Genomic DNA, 18534 nt, shown 5'->3' on the forward strand with positions numbered 1-18534 from the left:
TTATATGGCTTAGCATATAACATAGCAAATGGGTATGACAGTTTGCAGGATAGAGGAAGCACAGCATAAATACAGCGTATCACTTTCACAAACACAGGATTTTCAAAACTCTGGCAATATTATAGAAATAAGAATGAAGCTTCATATGCAATTAAATACAAATAACTGGACTTAAGTATTTACTGTACAATAATTCCTGATAGTGCTTTGCAGAACTGAATTTATTTACAATATTCTGTAAAGAGCAAACACCATTTCACTCAAAGCTAGATGCATGAAGGAAAATAGAGAAAACAGAGATGCTACTTTAAGGTAAATACTGTCATATCCAATGTCAAGATTTATGTGGCTTACAACCATTCATAAAATTCTTATTTTGGCCAAATTTATTTTTTTAATTACAGTATCAAAGTCAAGAGGCCAGTTTTTTAAGAAGGAGGATATGGCAGCTGCTTCCCACAGATGGATTGTTAAGGTGCCTACATATGAATTTGCAGAGCAGCCTTAAGCAGACTTTCATGACAAGCTCAGTCAGTAGTTTCATTTCATTTATAAAGAAGCAGGATCCAGTATAAAATAATTACTTTACAGTTATGCTTTTAAACAATAGGGTTCAATCCTTTTTATATTCCAGTCATCTTTCACACCCAAATCTGCTTTTGACAGTAGCTGGGAATTAACTGATCGCATTTAATAGTACTACTAATCATAACGCAATTGCACCATGCATGGCCTCTGGCACCTGTTTGATCCTCCTGCAGCTTTTGACTACCGGGGGGGAATAGCCCCAAACTTAAGATACTTGCAAAACACGATAAATAACAACTTTCTTCCTAACTCTGTACTCTGTCCATTTTTATTACTTCTTCAATTTATCAGATACTTCGCCTATTAACTTCCACAAATTGGTAATGAGGAGTTTTGTAATGACTCCTCATGTAGGGCATTGAGATACCATGGGCATACACACCGTCATGTGTAATAGCGTGTTAATACACTGAGGGCAGCAGGAATGAAGTAGTAAAGCAGTCAAAATACAGAAGCTTTCAATCTGAGGCATTAGGCAACCTCTTAATGCCTCAATCTGAGGCATTAGGCAAGTCTCCATTTCGTAAAGCTCTGGAATTGCAACCGCTCCGAGGAGGTAAGAGAGGAGGTCGTGCCAGCAGTATCAGCACAGCAACAGCACCAGTGCTACTGACCCAGAAAGAAAACACTCCCCTGGGGAGACTTCTTCCAGCCGCTTCACACAGTCCTACTCCACATATCGAACACAAAAAGCAACAAAGCAGCAGCCGATCAGTGCCACCATAGATGCCGAAATCACAGTGACCACGCTGCCGGCAACACTAACCAAGAGCCCCAGGCCCACACCGAGAATGATCTGGGCCAGCTGGACCATGCAGGTGAGAGCAGCACAGTCAATGCCCTTCCCTCGCCCGTGCTCTCCAGCCTGTTCCCCATCCTGCAGGTGCAGGCTCTGCAAATAAACACAAAAGAAAACCCAGTGAAATGAGACAGCACTGATAACTTGCAGCTCTCGGCCAATGCACTGTCACGACCCCCCAGGTGCAGCAAGAGAGGCCAATAGCTCTCTGCTTCCCTTCCGTTTTTTCTGCTTGTCCCACAGAGGTTACGGAATTCAAACAGAGATTTTACAAGTGATGATGAGTTTTCCAAGCTCCCTCCCAAATTGTCCTGTTTCTCCCATCTGCAATTTTTCCCGCTATCCCTTCTCTCAAGGAAAGAAATGAAACTTGATGAGAAAAATTAGCCGTTTACTTTAAGTTCAGGTCTATTTGAGCTCTGGCAAACTGACATTTCACAGTACAGGACACCCCGTCATGGAAAATTTAGCTCCAGCTCTCATGGTTGAAGGAGAGCCTCAAAGGGATGTTAAGATGAGTCATACTATGTCCCACACACATACAGATCATAATTCGTTATAATGGAGTACTGTGCTCTGAAGTTATGCCTCAAAGCACATAAAGGAGTTCAGTACTAAAATCTAAATTTAATGCTTTTATTGCTGGGGAAAAAAAAATCTGAAAACAAATGTCCAGACTAGGATTCTTCTACACTACCGAAGACCATTATTAACAACTGATTATCTGTATATCTGCTATGATATAAATAACAGAGCAAAAGGCTTCATTTATTATATACAAGCATCTCGTATATAAGTACCCTGTGAGAGTGGTCGCTCACTGGAACAGGTTGACCAAAGGGCTTGTGGAGTCTCCATCCTTGGAAATATTCAAACCAGACTGGACACGACCCTGGGCAACCTGCTCCAGGTGGCCCTGCTTGGGCAGGGGTTGGACTACATGATCTCTGGAGGTCCCTTCTAACTTCAGCTGTTCTATGGAGCAGATCATTCTGAGTGCCATCACACGGCATGTAGAGGATAACCAGGGGATCAAGCCCAGCCAGCATGGGTTCAGGAAAGGCAGGTCCTGCTTGACCAACCTGATCTCCTTCTACAACCAGGTGACCCGCCTAGTGTAGGAGGGAAAGGCTGTGGATGTTGTCTATCTAGACTTCAGTAAAGCCTTTGACACCATTTCCCACAGCATTCTGCTGGAGAAACTGGCTGCTCATGGCTTGGACGGGCGTTCGCTTCGCTGGGTAAAGAACTGTCTGGCTGGCTGGGCCCAAAGAGTGGTGGGGAATGGAGTTGGCCACAAACTCCAGTTGGTGGCCAGTCACAAGTGGTGTTCCCCAGGGCTCTGTGTTGGGGCCAGTCCTGTTTAATATCTTTATCAATGACCTGGACGAAGGGATCGAGTGCACCCTCACTAAGTTTGCAGACAACACCAAGTTGTGTGGGAGTGTTGATCTGCTTGAGGGCAGGAAGGCTCTGCAGAGGGACCTGGACAGGCTGGATCGATGGGCCGAGGTCAATTGTATGAGGTTCAACAAGGCTCAGTGTTGGGTCCTGCACTTGGGCCACAACAACCCCATGCAACGCTACAGGCTTGGGGAAGAGTGGCTGGAAAGCTGCCAGGCAGAAAAGGACCTGGGGGTGTTGGTCGACAGCCGCCTGAATATGAGCCAGCAGTGTGCCCAGGTGGCCAAGAAAGCCAACAGCATCCTGGCTTGTATCAGAAACAGTGTGGCCAGCAGGACTAGGGCAGTGATCGTCCCCTGTACTCGGCACTGGTGAGGCCACACCTCGAATACTGTGTTCAGTTTTGGGCCCCTCACTACAAGAGAGACATTGAGGGGCTGGAGCGTGTCCAGAGAAGGGCAACGAAGCTGGTGAAGGGTCTGGAGCACAAGTCTGATGGGGAGCGGCTGAGGGAGCTGGGGTTGTTTAGCCTGGAGAAAAGGAGGCTGAGGGGAGACCTTATTGCTCTCTACAACTGCCTGAAAGGAGGTTGTAGAGAGGTGGGGTCGGTCTCTTCTCCCAGGTAACAAGTGATAGGACAAGAGGAAATGGCCTCAAGTTGTGCCAGGGGAGGTTTAGACTGGATATTAGGAAATGTTACTTCCCTGAAAGGGTTATCAAGCATTGGAACAGGCTGCCCAGGGAAGTGGTTGAGTCGCCATCCCTGGAGGTATTTAAAGGGCGTTTGGATGAGGTGCTTAGGGACATGGTGTAGTGGTGGTCTTGGCAGTGTTAGGTTAACGGTTGGACTCGATGATCTTAAAGGTCTTTTCCAACCTATACGATTCTGTGATTCTGTGATTCAGGTTAATGGTTGGACTCGATGATCTTAAAGGTCTTTTCCAACCTATACGATTATGTGATTCTGTGATTCCCCCCAGGAAGGATCTATTCTGTTTTGTTGGGAAATTACGTGATAGTTTACATATTTATTGTTCTTCTTGCATAGGCTGTTGAATGGAGAAGGTTGCATTGTAACGAACAAGAGGTTTCCATACTGTAGGCTAACTGTGTTGCTGTCTTCTGGTATCCAAACGCTCTAGGCCATTAAGATGCTTTTTGCTTTTCACAAGACCTATTACATTGCTTTTGAGCTGTTACCACGCAAAGCTCAAAAGTACGGGAGACAAACAGTCTCTTCCTAATCCAGTAGACAAAACTGAATTTGGATCGTAGGGAACAGCAGCACGAAACAAGAGTTGAAATGGCAGCATTTTAAAACTCAGCACATGATTTTGGTAGAATGCATAGTGAGGAAAATGTCTGCTCTTTGTTCTGGAATGATACAGTCCTTTCACCTGAAGTATTTCCAATTTTAGACATTTTTTTTTTTTAATTATATCTATTTTCCTGGGCTGTGCCCAGTGTTCCTATGTGTTAGTAGTTCTGACCACAATTATATGAATGTGTAAATAAACGCAATCTTGCACTTGATGTTTCCTCTTTATTTTTTCTATCTTGTACATTACAGAAGATTTGAGATAAACCTAATTCTGTTAATATCAGATATAACATAGAATTATATATCATTTAACATCTGGCATAGCAAGTACCATATTCCAAACAAGAAACAATCGGTTGTCTTACAAGTAACATTTGAATATGTTAGCCTATTAAATATAAGGTCCATGCACACTTCAGCATATTTTATTTCACTTCTGTCTTGGAACAGCTCTAAATCAGAGCTAGACTACAATTTTGCCTTTACTCCCTCTCTTTGAGTTGTCTGGCCTGAGGTTAGGATTGTGATCTCACCCTAAACTGGGTTCATTCCCTGTCCTTTGTTCTATCTTTCTAAAACTCTTCATCATGATTGTTCTCTGTTGGAAGGAACAGAGAAATTAACTGAAAAATTAGGAATCAGATCTATGAAATATTTAACCACATCGAGATATCCTCCTAGGATTCAATAGAATAATTAAGAGTTTTCTTGTATTCATCATTCAGATGGTGACGCTTAAAAGTTGTACAGAACAGTAGGACATGTTGTCAAGGACTAGATCTAGCCCTGTGCTGGTCTCAACTATGTTTCTATGTTGTTTTTCAACGGTTCAACATTTCCTTTATTAATTTCTTCAAATATCCCAAGATATAATGAGAACTTTTCCTAAGTCCTCCCAACTCTTTTAATCCTTCTTGTTTCCAGCTCTCTCACTAACTTAAGAGACTTGAGAGAACTTTTCCATTAAAGAGCTCAACACTTTACAAGACACGAAGATCCTGCTGTGGCCAGTAACATGATATAAGGAATGCAAGCTTTTCCAGATTTTCCTTGGAAACAGGATTTCATGCTGTGGAGGACCAAAAACCAGCCCCAGACATTTAGAGAGATAATAAGAATGTGGTATATACTTCAATACTGAACTATATAAAACTGTTTGTACTTCAATTTCATATCTTTATTAGCTAACAGTTTTTGTAACACTTTGCAGTTAACTAAAAATTCCGTCAGCCTTTACAGTGTGGTTATTAACCTTAGGAACTCAGAAGTCAAGTCCTCAGCTAATACAGCTGGAAGGAAGGATATAAGGAAGGTAGCGCTTGAAGGCAACACAAAGTGGAACCCTGTTATCTGCTTACTGCCTGAACGCGTACTGTGATTGGCTTTGTTTCAGCTGTGATGATAAATAATTATTTGTCTCACTGCAGGATTGTTTGGAGAGTTTGGAGCTGGGACCTCAACTCTCTCTGTCAGAAACTTTCAATTCAAAACATGTGTCATCATAAATATTTTGAAATTAAAATTAAAAGCTGCTCACCAGTTCTATCCAGTTTTCTCCCAAAGTAGACTAAACATGCTCAGACAGAGATAAACTTACCCTTCCTTAGACACTGAACTCACCTCTTCTTCCCTGTGATACTCTGCAATGAGGTGGAATGGCACCGTGTACAGCGTGCTGGACATGACACCAAAGAGGGAACATAGAGCCAGAGTGGAATAGACATTGGGAAACAAGCCAATTAATCCAGTACCCAATCCAAAAAGTAGGTATCCAATGAAATAAAGTCCCTTTAATCCTATGTATGGCAGAAGGATTTTCTGCAGGTCTGTGAAAAGAAAGTTAAAATGCTGATAAGACTAAAACAAAACAGGTCACATTTCATCAGGGAGTTCCTTTAAGGGGTTTTATTTTGTAAAATGCAATGAAGGAGATACTATTCCTGATTTTGGAAGTTGCCTTGAATTACTGTAGGTATAAACTTGCCAGAGAATACTTGCTCATTCTGGGGATAGCCTTATTCTGGCATAGCCAACTCCAGAGAATAAGTAGTTAACAACCATTCTGGAAGAACTGCCTCATTGACAACCTCAGAAATTTCCGCTGTTTGATTATAATGCGAACGTTTGGCATCAACCTCTGTCTGAGCTGAGAAAGGCGCTACAGAAATGCCTGTAGTTAAGCTCCAAAGGGAAAAAGATTTCCCTCAAGCCTCTTTTAGATGCTCAATTCAGCCCCCCAAATGCTGCTCATTTGAGTTTTCAGATCACAAGTAGTTTTTTTAATCCTTGGTAAGAGCTATGGTGAAATCCATCTGGGGAACTGTGCTAGCATATTTACACGTAATTTTGAAGAGCAAGGTTCATGCTTCTGGCAAGAACTTCTACTGTCCTGTGAAGAAGTTATTTTATGGGGAATGCAGATGGGGAGAAGCCATCAGAGGGACCTTTGAGAACCTACAGCTACAGCACTGCTAGGTGAAAGAGCACCTCAGAATGATGCCCATGGCATCCATTTTAGTCTGGCATTTAACTTCAGGATGATTTTCAGTGTTCAGGGTCAGTTCACATGCAGAACAATGCCTTACTCCCAAAGTGACCTCTCATCATGTGGTCAGGAACTGTGCATGTTAAGATACGAGTTTCTGACAATGCTGAGAATGTAACATTTCTTAAAGTTTTAATGTGGAAAAAAACCAGTTAATCTGGCATCACTTTGGTTTTTTAAACAATGGCAAATAGCGAACAGTTTAAACACTGTTTCAAAACACAGTATCGGAGTACATTCCTGGGTACTTACAAGAATAGACTGATGAAGAAATTGCGTTGATGCACAGCCCCCAGCATCCCACCTCTACTCCTGTTTTGTAGGTGAGGTAAAGCGTGGAGTTATGAGGTGCATAAGGACTACCCTGGTATACAACCTGAAAGAGACCACAAAGATCAGAGAAGGCAAGGATGGACTGCAGGTATATAATACCTCCTTCTTAAGAGAACAGGGTACTCAACACAGGGCCTCATCCCTGGTAGAGGAGATAATTAACACCCAAGAAATCTGTTAAGCAGTGCCCTAACCATCCCTTCACAGTTCTCCAGGTTTCACACTCATGTCTCCCAGATTCTCACATCCCAGGCTCCTCCTCATTTATGACCCTCTGCCTTTTCCTGGACTGTCCACTCTACACTGACTCGTTTGCTCTTTTTCCTTTGGGTGTCTTATTTCCCACTCTCCTCTTTCCACTTCTGCCTTCTTGCCTTAGCCTTTCTTTCCCTAATTTATCTACAATTATTTTTTTTGTTTTCCCAACACACTCATTTTTCCACCCAGTAATTACCTCATTCAGTTCCTTATCTAGGCAAGCAAAACATTTTCTTTCAGTTGTTCATACACTCTGCAGGAAAAAACCCCTCCCTCTCACCTACACAGACGAAAAAAGGCAAGGAAATGGGAACACTGCATGGAAACCACAGAAAAAAGGAAGTAGCAATGGGAGGATTTGTGCCAGGAGCATATTTGTACCATGGAAGAAAGGAGGCAGACAGGATTGTATAAGCAAGAATCACCGGCAGGGACGTACAGTCTTGCTGCTTGGGAATGGCGTGGGAAAGGGAGCACTGGATATCATGAAGGCAAATAGTTGCTGGCAGAAGGGACTCAGGGAAAGGTTTAAACAGGCAGAAGGACAGCCAAATTCAAGGAGACAAGAGCTTTCAGCTGCCAAGTAGCTCACTGTGTGCAAAGACCTGCAGAGCCTGAGGCCAGGGATGCTGCAGCGCAGGTGAACGGCTTTGTGCCGACAGTGCCCACGCACCAGGATGAGGCCAGCGGCATCCAAGCAACATCAGCATTACTTTAGTTAGGAAACATACCCATCTCGGAGCAGCTCCAAAGCCAAAGCAGAGAATGGATGTGTTTGGAACAGCTCCGAGAGCTTCATTTGGAACACTTAAATAGACACAAATAGCCTTACAAATACTAAAAGGTTTTCCCCAAAGATCCAACAGACTGGGTCAGAATGAGGGCCTGAGATCAATTAGCTGTTTTACAAAACTCTTGTTGAGCCATCCAGATGCAGCTGGCTCCCCCACCACTGTCATTTCTTCAGGATTATAACACCGTCTCATTTCTTTTTGGTGGAGGAGGAGATGCTACGAGGAAAGAGAAGCGAGAGGATTGCATGCTTTTACCTGTCCCATGAAATCCGTGAAGAAGAGCATGTTGGACAGGAAAGCCATCCATCCAAAGAGGTGGCTCACACACAGACAGCGATAGTGGGATGGCATGCTTAAAAGTGTCTTCAAGAGTGATTGAAGGGTCATCCGCCTTTGATCCTAAAAGCAAGTATTTAACAATAATACTGTATTATTGCCCTGAGGGCTAATAAAATAGCTGGCAGCAAATGAAGAAGGCCTCAGCACCTTTTCTTTGCTAAACTTCCAAAGCTTTTTAGTTTTTGCTAGGAAGGGTTGCTTGGGTAATGAATGTCCTTCAATGTATATTTGATTTGTAGAGCCATTGCCTAATAAAGTAATCAGAGGGATTCACAGAGACTCTGGGAGAGCTGGGGTGTAACATTTCCTGCTGTTACAATCAGTCGGATTATTATTTACTTGTAGAACCAAGTAAATTTTCTGCCAAAACAGCTTCAGTGGAATTTCAAAAAAAAAACCAAACCAGAAACAAAAATAAGTTCTTTATGGAGGCAATCAGCTTTAGACTGAAAATTTAAATTTGCCACAGAAAAAATGAAACTCAAAATACTTCCTGAGAATTAAAATGTATCAGTTGTGGAATACGGCACTTCTGAGATCTCATCACCATTCCCTGCTATGTGCTAAATTCCCTAGAAAACGTCACCTCTTCTGGAGTATCGTGAGATTTCCACTATGCACTGTCCTCCCCTCCATGAAGCAGGGAGAGACCGTGACACATCACAGGAGATGCAGCACCAGTCAAACTCTTAGCAGCCAGAGAACATGAACTCCAGTACCTGAACATCTCATCGCATGGGAGAAATAACTCATTTCAAAATCTGGTGCTGGTTAACAAGTCTCACTGATGGGGAAAACCAAAATTTCTCACCACCTTCAATGACCCACCTTATGTCCCTCCTCCTTGTCTGAGCCCTGTGCCCAAAAACTCTCTCTCGGTTTCTTTTCCAGCCACATTCATCTGATCACTTGTATCACTCGAAATTTTTTTAGTACTGTAGGTATGCTTGATGTCAGGCATTTGCAACACACAATTCTTACTGCCTTAAAGCTTCTGCATGGTTCTTCGCTTTTAAAGAAAAAAACCGATATCATTTTATCTGTGCATGATGGGACACTTCCAATTTTCTCTAGTGATGTTTGGAGGCAACAGTGTTGGGAGAGATGGTAAGGGAAGCTGTATGGTCATGAAATGTGGAAGAACTGTAAAAGTTATGTTCATTACTGGAAAGCTGAATTTTGTTTTCAATTTGCTGGAAGATAATGATTTTTTTTCCTTCCTTCAATGTTCTACTTACTTTTCAGAATTCTGCTTCCCTTTGAACTAGGTTATGCTGCAAGCTGCTCTATGAATAATGACCACATATAGAGTTGGAAAATACTTTGCTCCAGTGGGAGGTTTTTAATCCTCATTGGAATGCCAAAATTCCAGTTGCTGACTTTCACCTTGAACTGCACATTGTCCAAATCCCTTGGAATTTCTTTTGGTATCACTGTCTCTTTTAAACAGGGTAAGCTTTCTATTCTTCTACAGTTACAAAAAACAATCAAAAAAATTCCATATTGACTCATTAGTGTTATTTCAAGGATAATTACTATCGTTTGACTAGGCTTATTTAATTTGTCTTCCACACAGTTCTTTAAAAGAGCCTTTCCAATCAAAGTGTTAACATAAGGTCAGGGAACTACAAAGGACACTGCTGCAATTGCAAACAATAATTTGACAGCTAGATAGAAATTTCTATTTAGATATTTTAGAGAGTGGAAATGGAAACTAAAATGTTTAATGCACACACCAATACACATCAACACACAAACACCACACTAATTTAAACGATGTGCTGAAGTTTGGCTCTGTTTAAGTGCCTTATCCTTCAAAAGCTTACAATACCCAATCATTTTCTCTATAAAATCACTATAATTCAAGGCCCAAGATGATTCATAAGGATGCAGAGGAATCAATATGACTTGGGTTTTATGGCAGTAGATCTTGAGTAATTTGGCACCAAACTAAAGAACAAAAGACGAATCACTTTGGATGTCTGTTCATACTGTCACACATCAAATCTCATTAATAATCATAGTAGCTATCAGCATGTAAGTGCACAGTCCTTAATTTAAAAGATACAGGGCCATGATGCCTGCAGCAAAAAAAGAGACACAGAAAAACAGGACACCAAACCATTTCTTCAAGGAAGCAATTACAGTAATGAATGAACTCAGAAAACATGTGCCACAAGAGACAGACCATTAAGGCAGTGAGTGTCTAGAATTTATACATGCCCAGGCACATCAGAGAACCGTGAGACAGATCAAGGCACTGTGAGCCTCTGACAGGCTGTCCAGCCAAAAATATAGGGAGGAGGGCAATGGCACAAGCTTGCCCACAGTGGACACCAGAGCATCACCTTGGGTGTCAGACGTTACTGATTCAGTGGAATTAGTTCTTGCCAAGGTAGAGGCTACCCCGACCCCTAGTCTGCTCCCTTCGCTTTCACTGCACCCGCTCTCTCTTCTGCATTTACTTTCCTTTCCTTAGAGCCCACATGGCCCAAGCAGTCAATGACACTCAGCATCCCTGACAGTCTGGAGGATGCTCAGAGTGAACAGTGCTGGTGAAGAACGCTGGCTGCTCAAGTGGGCCTGGAGCGGGGAAAGAGGGACAGCATCGCAGTGTGCTAGCCGTATTCTCCCGACAAACTGCTGCTTTGCTGTCTGCCCCTCTCTGTGCTTGTCTGGCATTTGCACCAGGCAGTGTTCCTCTTTTATTCTACCTTTGTGTTATGTCTGGTGTAATAATATTTTTCTTCGGGTTAGGAATACCAAGTGCCATTATAATACAAATGATAAATTGTAAAAGATAATAAATCCCTTTTATTTGTAGCTTAAACATGAGTTTAGGTTTCTAACTTATAACCATCTGCACATTCTCAGTATTTTCTACCTGATTGATCAAGACCTGTATCAGGGATAGATATACAAGAGATCAGAAGTGAAATTAAAACAAGCAACTGTTTCATCACTTATTGTTATACTTGGAGCCAAACACACACGTTAGCCTTTGCTTACCTAGGGTACCGTGGGAGTGCAGTGAGGATTCCTAGCACTAAAAGTCATCAAGAAAACAGTAAAAACTATTATCTGTTCACAAGACCATTCTAGAAATGTGCTCGCCAGATATTTTTCAGGTAGATTCCCCTTTTCCTAGTTGCCTTAGATTGAAGCAATCTCTCATAAAAATGCAACAGAAACAAAACAGTGTTTCTTTGAAAATGAATGATTTGAATAGTGATGATGTGAAAGTACTGGCTATTCTCTCCCACCTAAAAGTTCTGCCAAAGAGACAGCTACAACATCACTTCAAAATAAAACTAAAACTCTGGAAGCAAGGTAGCATTGTTGTAGAAGTAGCAATTTTAAACACATCAGTACCATCAATAAATCCTCAATGAAATGTTGAGCAGCAGCATAACTGGAATGTTTACCAGACCAGGGAACAAACATTTCATATGTACTACGTATGTAAGTGTGTGGACTTCAATGGGAGTTACAGTTTCATATCAAAGATTAATGGTCTGTAGTCCTTGTCCGCAATGTGATGATAATTCTGTCAGGACTACAGGACAAGGTATATCTTCTTGACAAAAGTCACATGAGGAGGCTATCAGGAGACTGAGGCAGAGCAGAAACCTGAACCTGGTTCTCCCTCACCCCTGCCACTTATTCAAAGCATCAGGACTAGTCCATCTCATCCCTCTTGCTGGAAACACTTCATAAATAAAAAAAGAGAAAAGCAAGCAGGCTTTCTACTGACCCTGTATCCTAGTGGAGGATTCTTCTTCTGTGTATGTGAAAGGGCTCCATTCCAAATAGTCAGTGTTAGCTAATTAAAGGGTCGCCAAGGATGGAACGATATGGGTTACAAAATGATCTCTGCACTTACCTCTCTACGTGGCGTGACAGCACATTTCCTTGGTTTAGCTACAGCCTTTATTTCCGTACATGTCGATTTTAAGTAACCGTTCTTGATTTCCTCCTCTATGGATCTATATTTATAGGCTTCAGTCACTTCCAACAAGAAGTTTGTCTCTTCATTTTCGTATTTGAGTGGGACTTCAGGAATACTGTGCAGATGTACGGTAAGGCAGATTAGGAAAACCAAGGCTGCGAAGAAGAAAATCACCTGGAATTCCGACGCCAAGGAATATCCTAGTACAGTTTGACTCCAATCCATAGCACCTGTCAGGTAACCCAGGGCTCCTCCCAAACCTACGGCAGTGGGCAAAAAGGAGAAAAATCTACTTGGCATTTACTTTGATCTACTTGGCATTGATAAAAGAAACAAAAGTACACAATACCCTCAACATGTGATCCCCTCTAGAAATGACTGAATAATCCCTCTCCAGATACTAATCACAAAAAAGAGGAATACTGACCTAATCACACACATGAGCAGTTACCAAAATATCTCTTGAAAAATCTCCTCAGCTCTGGTGGACAGAGGTCTCAAAAAATGCCTGACCGTATAGCAACATGGGCCTCCATCTATTTTCTTGATTCTTTGAGGCTTTATTTTCTTTGAAACAGTGAGTAATACAAAATAAAATTCTACTGAAATTTATGGGGTTTTTAAAACTTCACAGAACAAACAAATATTTTTTAATTATACTGAGACCATCTATAGTTTTGACTTTGTAAAATGTATTTTATATAGCTGAAGCTAAACAGAAATACTGTCTCCTTTTGAAATTAAAAAAAAAGGAAATGAAACCAAAAGCATTGTTTTGTAGTAATCAAAATCCAAGTACCTCACCACTCGGAAAATAACACAAAAAGGATCATGTACAAATGTGTAATTCTGTTTACTGATTTTCTCAGAAAAGTTAGAATAAAAGGTAAAATGGGAATGCTACCTTGTGTCTTGAAGTTAATAAAACCAGCGTTCAGTCCAAATTTTTAAAAATGTCTTCTTTTTGTTATTAGCGCACACAGTTTCAGAAGCACAAGAAAGTGCACACAGTTACACAGAGTAGAGAGCTCTGGTAGAGGAAGCAGCTTTGTAGAGTCCTGAGACCTTGTTAACCAGGTGGCTCTGCAGGACGTGGGACTTCAGCAGGACAGAAGCATTTGACGGACTTGGAAGGATTGCTACTCTTCTGCTTAGAACTGAAGACAATGTATGGCAGAACCATTCTGTCTAACAAAAAGTAACAGAAGTAACAGGACCTACATTTGCTTCACCTACAAAACACGGGATGTTGATTTCATTCTGGGCTTTCTGTACTTTTTTGCCTCTTGGGTCCGATTATGGCCCTCCTTCATTGTGTCCTACTGCATTTTACAGGGGACTGTGTCCTTGCTTCTTCTCATGAAAAACAATTAAGCTGTTAATAACTTCTTGAAGAAAACCTACACTAAATGTTTGCACAGAATGAGTGTTTGATGTTTGAGGTTGTCTTTGCATACTGTTTTGACAAAAAGCAATCATGATATTGGAATGCAGTCCGAGTGTCGTGTGTTGGACATGCGTGCTCTTCCTTCCACTTGTCTCAGTGGTGCTAAGTTTCAACTGCAAAGCGATCGAGTTTCATGTTCACACCTTAAACTGAAGACAAACTGGAGAGCAAAATCCTGGAGATATTTAGTATAAAATGAAGTAACTAAATAGGGGAAACAAAATAATATCTAAAACAGAAGCTAGAAAAGAAATGGGAAGATTGCTGTCTGTGTCTAATAGGGATAGAACAAGGAATGATAAAGGTAAATTGTAGGGAATGGATATTAAGATTAAATTTTAGGGAAAACTATCTAACAACAAGGCCAGTGAAGTGCTGGAGCAGACTGCCTTGGGAGGGCTGCAGAACCCCTATCAAGGGAGGATTTCAAGAACAGGCTAGGTAATTACCCATCAGGAAGTCTTAAGATACTGAGGATCTTGCTACAGAGGGCACAGGGTGCTGGACCAAATAACGCAATCTGTTTTAGTCTTATTTGATGTGATTTGTCCCACATCCCTTTTCACAGCTCAGTACACAAATGAATCAGCTAAATCTGTAGCTCCAAATTCAGAAATCGAGCCCTTTTAGTATCACCCAAGGAAAAATTGCAACCAGAGTTCTGCTGAAGGCAAGAATACACATAGAGACTCCCTCCCCTCTCTGTCCAAACAAGTGATTGTTAAAAATTTTATCTGTCAGTTTCTAATGGATAATACTGATTTCATTCCCATATGGCTTTAAGGTTCCCTTATAATCTGTGTTCCTGGACACAGCTATTTTGTATGTCCAAAATAGGCCCGTTGTCAAGAGCTACTACACCTCCCTCCTCGACCAGCGTAACTGCCACTGAATCTACGTGCCTCTGCTCTTGGTGTGGCTCAGTAGCCACAAAAATCTGCATCGACGCAGATTGCATGACTTCTCATCTAGTCTGCTTTCTGTCTAGTCCTTTCACAGTGACTGCTCCCAGGCACAGCTGGAAGCTACTCCCGATTCACATTACAGGTACACTGCCTTATCTGTCTTCCCTGTGCATCTTCTCAACACAGGGCTCACATAGTACAGGTTTCCTTCTGTAGCTCAGCCACATTTCAAACATGCGTAAAGGCAAATGAAGCTCTTACTTCATTTGCAAGAGCCTGGACTGAACCACTTGGACTTATTTTGTGGAAGTTGTGAAGCTCTAAATTTTACAAAGAACTCCTATTTCTGTACAAGAAAGCAGCACATATTGGAGCACTGCTGAAGAATGGAAATCAACTACACTCGTTTGTGCAGCTCTTGCTCGATGTCACATGCTGAGTGAAAAATGTTATTTGTATGTGCTATGGCAAGGAAACAAGTTACATCCCTTAATTTTTGCTTTACCAAAAGCTGGAAAAAAATCAGAACAAGCTGAATAAACACTACTTCACTTCTTTAAATAATTAATTGCTCTTACTTAAATCATGGCTATGTTGCTGTAAATATTTATGCCTGCAGCCTTCTGCAGCAGAATTCCTCTAGCAGCAATCACAAGTTGCTGTGCTCTGGAGTACTGAAAACCCAGCAACAAAAGACTCGTGACTGAAGCATGGGATCAGATGATCAATTCATTCAAGATTAGAAACACAGTAAGAATAAAATCCATGCAATTACCTTCCCCTCCTTCGAGAAGTAGGGAGGAAAGGAAGGGATCCGAGTACCTGTAAAGAGGGCGTGGTAATGCAGACCCTTCTCTTTATCCTGATGAGAGCAGACATCAAATAAATATGCTTTGATGGGGCCATCAATAAAATCAGCTGCAAAATCAAAAAGCACTACTCCCAGCATGGTAATGACTATTGCCCACGTCCGCTGATTGTTTCTCTCACCGATGAAAGCTACAAAAAGAAAAACACCCTCATTCTGACAGCAACAGTGCCATGTTCTGCAAAACCACATTTTATCTTTCCTGATACCTCCAAATCTAAACGGTGCTTAGTTATGCAAGAGAGAGCAGCGATAGCAGAATCACATCAGAGAAGCAGGGTAACTGCGCAGCGCTGAGCTGTGCTAGGCTGATTTACTGCCTTGAGTCACCACAAGCTCGGGGTACTCCAAGCTCCACAGTCAAGAGCATCACTAGCCTTAATCTACTCCTTCGCACCTCCATGGCATGCTCTGGTAGCCTAACACACATGCATTTTGTAGTGCTTTTTTGTTTTATTCTATTTGTCCCACCCTTCCATTGTTTTAGATAATCAAGAGTGGACTGTAACACCTCTTTTTGGGCAAATGAATATAAGTATACTCAACATCAATGATATCCAGGGAGAATAAATCAAACCTCCCCCCTCTGCCAAGTCATGACAGCAACAACTTTCCATCAAGACTTTGCGAAGTTACATCTCAAGCTGAAATACAACAGTATCTAAGGAAGTCACTCCTATTTGGTTTTGCATATTCCAGCTGCAACACGGTTTCCAAGGAGTTACGGATTTCTATTATTCACCAACATAACACAGTCCCAAGACAAGCCAGTGCTGCAGTAATTAAAGGTATGTATTTTGAATGCTAATCCATCTAAAATAGGGATTAACAGATATTCAGTTTGGATGTGTATTACATCACACAAACAATATTGATCATTTAACTTAACAAGGCAGATTTTAGTTTGTAAAAACTTCTCTGGGCCTAAGCAGTGCTTTACTTGTATGAGCTGATCAGGCAACCACGCCAACATACAACATACTGTAATCACATGCAGAAACTACAGAACACGATGTACAGGGTACATAACATGCAGCGTTAGGATTCAACGTGTATGAAGATTTCGGTGTTCCCCAGCTCCTTCAATGCAGCTGAGGAACACGATACCCAATTTTAAGAGTCCATTTTAGCAGGGAAAAAAGGAACCCCGCTTTTCCTTCTGATTCAAAAGGCTAGGATGAGTTTTGTCTGTCAGCACAGCGTATGCCCCTCACTCACCTGAGATCGTCACGTCCCCATTGAGGTACAAAGCCATGCCTAACAGCATTATGATGCCCAGACCCAGAATGTAAGGTCGCCTCCTGCCCCAGCTACAGGTGCAGTGATCACTGGCTGAACCTACCACGGGCTGCAGCACGAAGCCCAGGATAGGGCTGATGAGCCACACCAGGCTGTAGAGGTTCTTGGGCAGCCCTACACTGAGCAGTACCGGCGTGACAAAGGCAGCCTCCACGGCATAGCAGAACTCCCGGCCGAACATCGCCATGCTGTGCATGACCAGCCTTCCCACCGCTCGCTTCCTCGGCACCACCGCTCCAGTTCTCGTCACAGATTGCAGCAGAGCCTTCTCCTCTCCGGTGCCGTCCATGTCGGCCTTGGCCACCTCAGAAGGGGGTGGAAGAGCCCTGCAGAAACTCTCTTTCCTTAAGGTCGTCGCTCTGGCTACGCGCAGCGCGCCAGCAAGTCGGTGCTGCCTGCCCCGGCTGACATGGAGCCCAGATCATATGCCGGGTGGGATCGGTCTGTGCTGGGGGAGGGACTCACATACTTTCATGGCTCTGCGATCACAAGTTATGAAAGGAAGGGGGTGGGGAAGCGTGTGTTAACCTTAGCAGATCAGAGTTCTTGGGCGTCTGCAAAGCTCCCAGTTATCCACAACTAGAGAACTACTGTTTAAGCACGAAACACACATATAACGGGAACGTACATCACATGGGCAAGGTGCAGGATTAGCGTGGCACAAAGCTATTCCTCTTGTTGCTGTAAGACGGCGGTGATACCAAGAAACTAGAGCCCTCATCTTTCCATTCAGCAAACAACATGAGCACCAGAGAGAGCGCAGATTTCCTGTTGATCAAACGCGGGGAAAATAATCTGTAATAGATATGCAGGAAAGGATTTCAATGCACTTCATGAAGATAAGTAAGTGAACCTACCTGTTGCCCTAGACCGTTAGTGGCAGATAAAAAGCTTGACAGAAGTCTGTCAAACAGCAACTGGTGAATATTTTTTTGTATCTGCCGTGTGCCACCCTCAACACAACTGATTATTTTCTTGGTTTCTGAAAAACAAAGGATATCAGGATCACTTACATTTTTATTAAACAGTCTTACCTGCCAAGAGAAAGGCTTAAAAGAAATCCGTAGTGACATACCAAAATGGTACCTTTCAGGTTAGCCACCCGAGTGAGGGAGCTGATTCATCCTACGCTGAATCATAGAATGGTTTGGGTTGGAAGGGGCCTTCAAAGGCCATCTAGTCCAAGCCCCCTGCAATAAGCAGTGGCATCTTCAACTGGATCAGGCTGCTCAGAGCCCCGTCCAACCTGACCTGGAATGTTTCCACGGATGGGCCACCTACCACCTCTCTGGGCAACCTGTCCCAGTGTTTCACCACCCTCACCGTAAAAAATGTCTTCCTTCTATCTAGTCTGAATCTACCTTCTTTCAGTTTAAAACCATTACCCCTTGTCCTATCACAACAGATTAAAAAGTCTGTCCCCATCTTTCTTATAAGCCCCCTTTAAGTACTGGAAGGCTGCTATAAGGTCTCCCCAGAGCCGCCTCTTCTCCAGGCTGAACAACCCCAACTCTCTCAGCCTGGCCTCATAGGAGAGGTGCTCCAGCCCTTGGATCATTTTCATGGCCCTCCTCTGGACCCACTCCAACAGGTCCATGACTTTCCTGTGCTGAGGGCTCCAGAGCTGGATGTGGTACCCCAGGTGGGGTCTGACCAGAGCAGAGTACAGGGGCAGAATCAGCTCC

The 18534-nt window shown here is 42.6% G+C and overlaps 1 protein-coding gene across 1 annotated transcript; it reads right to left on the reverse strand.

Annotated features, from left to right (window-relative positions):
* Positions 1 to 1255: 1255 nt before the first annotated feature.
* On the reverse strand, positions 1256 to 17570 carry SLC45A2 (solute carrier family 45 member 2). The gene is made up of 8 exons (XM_075488608.1): positions 17551 to 17570; positions 16769 to 17253; positions 15505 to 15681; positions 12265 to 12590; positions 8298 to 8441; positions 6910 to 7033; positions 5733 to 5938; positions 1256 to 1480 (listed from the first exon to the last, which is right to left on the reverse strand). Exons 1-8 carry the CDS (start codon positions 17568 to 17570, stop codon positions 1256 to 1258), a joined length of 1707 nt encoding a protein of 568 aa, XP_075344723.1.
* Between the last annotated feature and the right edge of the window lie 964 nt (positions 17571 to 18534).

The sequence above is a fragment of the Mycteria americana genome, chromosome Z, assembly GCF_035582795.1.
Source record: "Mycteria americana isolate JAX WOST 10 ecotype Jacksonville Zoo and Gardens chromosome Z, USCA_MyAme_1.0, whole genome shotgun sequence".
NCBI classification, from domain to species: Eukaryota; Metazoa; Chordata; class Aves; order Ciconiiformes; family Ciconiidae; genus Mycteria; species Mycteria americana.